This window comes from Protomyctophum bolini (assembly GCF_963924005.1).
Source record: "Protomyctophum bolini genome assembly, chromosome: 16".
In the NCBI taxonomy this organism is placed as follows: Eukaryota; Metazoa; Chordata; class Actinopteri; order Myctophiformes; family Myctophidae; genus Protomyctophum; species Protomyctophum bolini.
The window spans coordinates 27,044,637-27,052,136 of record NC_137877.1 but is presented as its reverse complement, the minus strand read 5'-3'; the positions used below and the strand labels follow the sequence as shown (position 1 = coordinate 27,052,136).

Genomic DNA, 7,500 nt, shown 5'->3' with positions numbered 1-7,500 from the left:
GGGGCAGTTCAGCAGCGTGGAGAGGTGTGCTACAGGGAGACGTATCCTGGGGCGGTCTGATGAAGAAACATTAATCCAACTAGTTAATACCATCTCTATTAGAGCCCGACCTTTTAGTTTAAAAACAAAAAAGGTCACTTTTTGAGCTATGCCGGGATGAGCACATCCTTGGGGGAATACAAGCTAATAGAAACTGCAGGCTTTCTAGTCCTGAAAAGTTGCAATGCGAAAATGGAAGCTATCGTTCTCACGAAAATCTATACATTTTTGTAAAAAAGAAAAATCAACCTCTTAAACCCCAATCCCAGTGGCTGTCCACCTCATGAACAGCTCTCAGCGGGTAAATGGGGCTGGTCAAGGTCTCGGGTTCCAACTCAGATATTTTTTATTTTCCCTCCTGGGGGTTTAAGAGGATAATTATTAAATTAATTTAAAAAAAGAATCTGCCTAATGATGTCACTGGATGACGGTTTCTAAACTGCCCACAGCCCTCCAATGAGACATAGACTGAGTAGAATTTTTTTTTGCCATTTTTTTTAGTGAGGACCTATTATATTAACAATATAAATGTGGGTCCCAGAGATAGAAATGCCATTAAATGGGGGGTCCGTAGACTAATAATGCATGTCAAAACTGGTGGTCCTTGAAATGAAACAGGTTGAGAATCACTGCTAGAGCTGGTAATATCTTCTCTCATGGGGGTCCCTGACATATCTCTTCAAATGGGGGTCCGCAGGGTAATTAGTGTCATGAAAATGGGGGTCCTTGACATGAAAAAGTTTGGGAACCACTAACCTATAGACATAGTGCTTATTGAGCTGGTCAGGAAAGAGTTTCTGGTACTCCAGTAGACTATGGGAGCGTGCCGCCACCCCCAGATGCAGCAAAGCAGGACGAGGGGGTTCAGGACGCTGCCATACTGCTGCCGCTTCTCTCTGTGCCCGCCGCTCTGCCCGCGTTGGCCTGGCACACATACCCGCCAGTATGCCACTGCTGCTGCTGGAACGGATAGGGGGAAGAGTCTGAGGGGTGAGAGAGAGATTGGGATTGAGAGAGAGATTGGGATTGAGAGAGAGAGCGACAGAGGCCGCGGCAGGAACAGTGCTTCCCAATGTTTTGGGAGACCCAAACGAGAAATTAGACGTTCGCCCAGGACCCAAACTAGTGAAAATACCAGATCTACAAGCTTCTCGCCGCATTGTGAGCTTGTTTTCTGATTTAGGGAATTTCTTCCAAAAAATTATAATTGAAATCAGTTTTTAATTCATGATTTTGGGAACGATTGTTATTTTATAATAATACTTCAAAACAAATGTAGGAAAAGAGGGGAAAAAAGTGTTACGAAGTGTTGGGAAAAGGTGCTATTATGCCATACACACAACATCTACACAGTGTTTATTGGTCGAGTGACGAAGCGAATGTGAAAGTATTGTAATGAGGCTATCTGTCTGTGTATGTCACTCTGTCCACAATGATTCAATAGTATCATTGTCAAATCACAACATGATGAGGCTTCATTTATTGGATCTCTAACTCAGTTATCTGATATATGGTGCTATTTGGTGGTCAAGGTCAAGAAGCCGAGTTATATTTTATCATACTTTGCTCTATTCATTGTCAATATGATGTCTAAAGCCCAAAACACACACCGGCTCCGTCCGGCGTTTTGACGCGCGGCGGTCGCAGTGTGTGATGGGCCTAAGTTTGAAACACTACACTACCAGATAAACGAAATGAACATGGACACTGAGGTCATGTAGCGATGAGCCACATGTCTTCAATATGCATGCAGCTTCCCCTACACAAATTCAAGTCATTTGTCTGCATATATATGCATTTTGATTACTAACTAAATTAATGCATGAAAATGAGTCACCTTGTATTTCCTGACTGGCAGCTCACTCCTCACGACTACTGGATGTTCCTGAAAGAAGATGAGAAATGAGTGAACAAGGAATCATTAGGGGCCATTTGGCAGTTACAGGATCTACCAATCTGTACAGCAGAACCTTGTTTACTGGAGTCCCTGAAGCATCGTTCAGGTCTTTCTCTGTGATGGTAAACTCATTCCGCTGTCTCTCCTGCTCTTCCTCCCAGCGCTGCAAAGCATCCTGGTACCGAGTTAGAGCTTCCTTCTGGGTAATCTGGAGTAGAGGGGAGGGGAGAATGTGAATGCATTGTGCGTGTGCATGTGCATGTGCGTCACGTGTGCGCATGTGTTACCTGGCAGGTGAGATCTTGCTGGTAGATGGCTGGGCTACCAGAGGCAGTCAGTGTGAGGACAAACAGAGCGCCCTCCCCTGGACACAGAGTCCCTCGCTCTGGGTGGATCTGCACTACCTGACATACACACAATCACACAGACATTGGCATTACAGCTGAGGGAGTCGGAGAGACAACGCTGTGGGAAAGACTTAATTTCCTGCACACCTAATATCATTCACATGTATGAGCACAAATGCCAAAGCACAGACACATAATTGTTTTGAAAGTTTTGCACTTTAGACAATGTATTGGTCAAATCATTGGTAATCGATGGCTCAAATGCTGCACAGACTTGGCGAGCTTCAGACACCCAGAAAAAATCATGAAATTGTGTTTCTAGTTTTATTTGCATTTTGGGAGGCTGACCCCTACCTGCTGGTTGTCCCATGCATAATGCACCGTGTCGGTGTTTGACACATTGTTGAGGAAGAGGATTCTAGTGGGGTGGGAACACACTGGGATATCACCAAGCACAATTCTCTCCTCTGACAGGAAAAGCGCCTGCAAAAAGATACACACACACACATGCACATTATGCAAGCACCCATGCATGAGGTGTGTGTGGGCACACGCGCACGCACACAATTCTATAGTCAAGTTACCTGTCCAGGTAAGGGTACTCTCTGGACACAGGGCACAGAAGGCTGGGCATCGTGCAAATGATGAGGATCCGGCGAACCCGATACCCGAGCATCGAACCCACAACCCTCAAAGCTCACCACCATGGATTCCCCATCCTGGATGTGAATAGAGACATTCACCTGGAGACATAAAAACAAAGACAGTACTTGATGTCAGATAGAAGAAAAGAGAAGGATGCAGATTATAGCAGACATGTTGGTGTGTGTTTATACAGTACACAGAGTACAGTACTACAAATGCACAACATATTGCATAACTTTCACTGTAACCTTTTTTTCTAAAATAGAGAATCTATAATCTCACGTGTCATGAATCATGATGTGAACTTGTAGATCAGCTTTTATTTTATCTTTCACAAATAGGGACAGCAGGATTAAAGTGGTACAATACAATTGTAATAATAATTAGTTTTAAACTGTCAAGAGTAATTGATGTGTAGCTTAGCTTTTACAATATGACCGCTTCGCTGGGTGCGGGTGTAACAATACAACATGGACAAATTCAAAGGAGCCTTGTGCAACGGCCAAGTTTCAAACCCAGAGATCTCTCCCACCACCACGTGGGAATCCAAACATGTTACTGCTCGCTCAGTCAAATGGGTTTTGAGCTCGGGCAGACCTACTACTACTACTACTACTACTACTACTACTACTACTACTACTCACATGTTTTACTTTTACTGCAATGTAGAACTACTCTGTTACAAGTAAAAGACTGGAATTAAAAATGTACGTAAAATTTGTGTTATCATAATGTACTTTAAGTACCAAAAGTAGAAAGTATGGTACTCAGATACAGAATGTCCCATTTCAAGTAAAAGTATAGGCCTACTGAAAATTGGAAATACTCAAGTAAAGTACAAATACCTCAAAATTGTACTTAAGTACATGTACGTTCCAAACTGGTTCCACTTACACGGTACATTTTGGCCTCCAGAGGAGCAAGGAGCCACTCCAGCTGGGCTGTCTTCCCGGGGAGGACCTCTCCCTCTGGGTTAAGGCAACACAGCACTGGCTGGTTGAAGTTGTCCACCTGGAGCTGCTTCAAGGGGGCTGTGTCCACGTTGTAATGGACGGGTACCCCGCCTCCGTTATACAGCTCGTACACCTGCGGACAGCAGGCCACATGATGATGCTACAGTCACACACACACACATCAGCCTGGCCCAGCCAGCGTGATTTCTGGTCTAGAGGGGCGGGTGCCGCCGGGATCACGGCGGTGGATTCTATAGGTTCACCGATCTGAGTGCCTGCCTGCCTGGTCCCGCTTCCCTGCAACCCTCTCCTCCCTCTGAGTGCCTGCCTGCCTGGTCCCACTTCCCTGCTCCCCTCTCCTCCCTCTGAGTGCCTGCCTGCCTGGTCCCACTTCCCTGCTCCCCTCTCCTCCCTCTGAGTGCCTGCCTGCCTGGTCCCACTTCCCTGCTCCCCTCTCCTCCCTCTGAGTGCCTGCCTGCCTGGTCCCACTTCCCCGCTCCCCTCTCCTCCCTCTGAGTGCCTGCCTGCCTGGTCCCACTTCCCTCCTCCGAGTGCCTGCCTTCCTGGTCCCACTTCCCTGCTCCCCTCTCCTCCCTCTGAGTGCCTGCCTTCCTGGTCCCACTTCCCTGCTCCCCTCTCCTCCCTCCGAGTGCCTGCCTTCCTGGTCCCACTTCCCTGCTCCCCTCTCCTCCCTCTGAGTGCCTGCCTTCCTGGTCCCGCTTCCCTGCTCCCCTCTCCTCCCTCTGAGTGCCTGCCTGCATGCCTGGTCCCACTTCCCTGCTCCCCTCTCCTCCCTCGGAGTGCCTGCCTGCCTGGTCCCGCTTCCCTCCTCCCCTCTCCGGGAGAAAACAGCGCAGAATACTGACGTCACCAAATTTGGAGCGACGCCTCTCTGCACTGTAGTTCACTCCCACTCCTAGACCAGGAAATGTGTCTCGTTTGCCCAGGCTTTTCTTTTTCTTGCAGTCTCCGAGGCTACACACACATAAATATCCACATGCACTAATTGCACTTTCCCTAACACACACACACACACACACACCTGTCTGGGTGGACTGAACCCTCCGATGGCTATGGGAGTGAAAACATGTCGACTGGAGGTGTAGTGGAGGTAGGGTCTGTCTCTCTCCACGGTCACCCCCTGGAAGTTCAACTGCACACACAAACGCACAGTACATGGACATACTATGTACACAACTCGAGATATAATTAAACAGTAAAACTCCAATCCATAATATTTATGTCCTACCCATGATATATAACCCCTATGATATTGCACTTTGAGCTTCAGCCAATAGCACTACCATGCAGAGCGGTTAAAAAAGTTGTATTCATTCAATTAAGTTCCAGATTACAGTTAAAAACATCCTACAAGGGCCCGGGCCACAGGCGTTGTGGTACGGGCACACTAGCCTGAAATGCCAGCCTGACAGCGTGTCGCAGGTTCGAATCCCGATCCCGACCACCTTTGCTGCGTGTCACTCACATTTCTCGTCAGTCTACTGTCCTATCAATAAAGGCTTAAATGCCTATGCTGAAAGGTTTTGGGTTGATCTGTTGTTGATCTATTTACAATACTAACCAATACAGGGTTAAGAACCAGTCTTCATAATGGTAAAAAAAGGAAGAATTATATAAATTGATTCTATACGCAATGCTAGGCCCACTAACTTCCAAATGTACTTACTGCAGTCAAGATAACTTGTAGACGTTTTGTAGAATCGTCCTAATTTATGTTCACTTCATGGTGTCGTCATGCGTCGGAAATAGCAGCTTACAACAACGCATTGCATTGTACAACTCACAAGCTCACATCGCGTTGTGAGCTTGTGGATCGGCAATTCTTTGTACACCACATCATTGTACGACTTTCTGAGCTTTATTTCTAGACGGAATACAGAGTTCAGCCTCACCTGAATCTCTCGTCCGTGGGAGAGTTTAAACAGGATGGGCAGTCGGTCTGTTCCTACAAACTCATGCCTGAGAAGTGAGATAAGATAAACACTTATAACATTACTGTCATCCTATCTAAATAAGTTGTACAAGTTACAATTATAAATAATATCCTATTCTATAGTACTGCCATTGACCTGTAGCTGAAGTGCACTGCCCTCTGCTGGCCAGGTTGCAGAGTTCCAGAGCTGGGGGAGATGCTGAACAGATGGTTGTCCTGGATCTAGCAACAGATGTAATAACCCATAATCTATTTTTAATGTTTTTGATAGTTCTAGTAGACTATGCAAAAATATTCTGGTTAGTTGTGTTTTATTGTTTAGATTTATTTTAGTTTGTTTTCTTTTGTCGTTAACATTTAATGTCTAAACTCGGTCTGACAAAGAGACTAGATTATCATGTTCAACCTTCATCTGAGACAGCTCAGTGCTGCTGAACTCTCCGGTCTCCGTCCAGTACTCCAACTCTATCTGCTGGTCCTTTGGAAACAAGAATGCCCTGGGAGGAGAGGAGAGGAGACGCCAGGCAGTCATCAACAGGACATCAGTGATTCTACATCCTTTATAAATGTCAAGGACCCCCAATTTGATTTGCATTAGGACACCGTTTCATACGATAGTTTATCTCTGGGACCTCAATCTACACTGTATTATCATCAGTGTTCATTTAACGCTGAATGAACGAGGCGATAGTCCCAGAGTGAGAGATGTGTCGGGGTGAGCAGTGATAGCTTATCACCACGGCGAGTGACGCAATGTTGTAGTTTTCTAATCTCTAACCCACCGCAGTGATTAGATAGGGTCCATTGTTGTTTCTAACTATCAATAATTTAGCTGGGGATCCCCTAGATCCCCCTCGAGGACCCTAGAGGTACCTGGACCCCACATTGAGAACCACTGGTCTGTCTGTATGACAATCTTGTCAGAACATTAGTAAAAACTAAAACAAACAAGAAAAACGCTGTTCTGCTCAACACCACTTCATAGCACTCAAGAGAATGCATAAATAAGCATTATCACACAAAAGACCAGAAAACCTTTCTATTCGGTTTTATAGGCCCAATCCTGAATACCGTTACCTTTGAACATAATAATATTCATAGACAATTCTGACATTTAATTGGTAGAGGGAAGATATTCTATTTTGAGATATTCTTCCTAGATATTCCTTTCTTGATAGATCATGTCTGTTTTACAGCAGCATTTACAAACTTTTTCAGACCTTTAACAAACTCCAGTTTGCTCTACTATAACGATTTCCCTCCAGCCTTACCAGTCTACAGGGATAGATCCAGGGTTTCCCTCCAGCCTTACCAGTCTACAGGGATAGATCCAGGGTCTCCCTCCAGCCTTACCAGTCTACAGGGATAGATCCAGGGTTTCCCTCCAGCCTTACCAGTCTACAGGGATAGATCCAGGGTTTCAGTCCAGCCTTACCAGTCTACAGGGATAGATCCAGGGTTTCCCTCCAGCCTTACAAGTCTACAGGGATAGATCCAGGGTTTCCCTCCAGCCTTACCAGTCTACAGGGATAGATCCAGGGTTTCAGTCCAGCCTTACCAGTCTACAGGGATAGATCCAGGGTTTCCCTCCAGCCTTACCAGTCTACAGGGATAGATCCAGGGTTTCAGTCCAGCCTTACCAGTCTACAGGGATAGATCCAGGGT

At 45.9% G+C, this 7,500-nt stretch overlaps 1 protein-coding gene across 1 annotated transcript in view; it reads right to left on the bottom strand.

Annotated features, from left to right (window-relative positions):
• The window catches only part of cfap65 (cilia and flagella associated protein 65), a gene marked incomplete at both ends in the record, with an annotated part of 27,932 nt that overhangs the window by 2,350 nt on the left and 18,082 nt on the right, over nucleotides 1-7,500 (bottom strand). The window contains 11 exons of the mRNA XM_080785963.1: nucleotides 1-56; nucleotides 796-1,022; nucleotides 1,983-2,144; nucleotides 2,224-2,340; nucleotides 2,638-2,766; nucleotides 2,868-3,002; nucleotides 3,823-4,014; nucleotides 4,924-5,034; nucleotides 5,795-5,861; nucleotides 5,972-6,057; nucleotides 6,242-6,332. The exon at nucleotides 1-56 is cut by the window's left edge and continues 58 nt beyond it. Coding sequence (XP_080642089.1) covers nucleotides 1-56; nucleotides 796-1,022; nucleotides 1,983-2,144; nucleotides 2,224-2,340; nucleotides 2,638-2,766; nucleotides 2,868-3,002; nucleotides 3,823-4,014; nucleotides 4,924-5,034; nucleotides 5,795-5,861; nucleotides 5,972-6,057; nucleotides 6,242-6,332 — 1,373 coding nt within the window. The remainder of the gene's footprint in view (nucleotides 57-795; nucleotides 1,023-1,982; nucleotides 2,145-2,223; nucleotides 2,341-2,637; nucleotides 2,767-2,867; nucleotides 3,003-3,822; nucleotides 4,015-4,923; nucleotides 5,035-5,794; nucleotides 5,862-5,971; nucleotides 6,058-6,241; nucleotides 6,333-7,500) is intronic.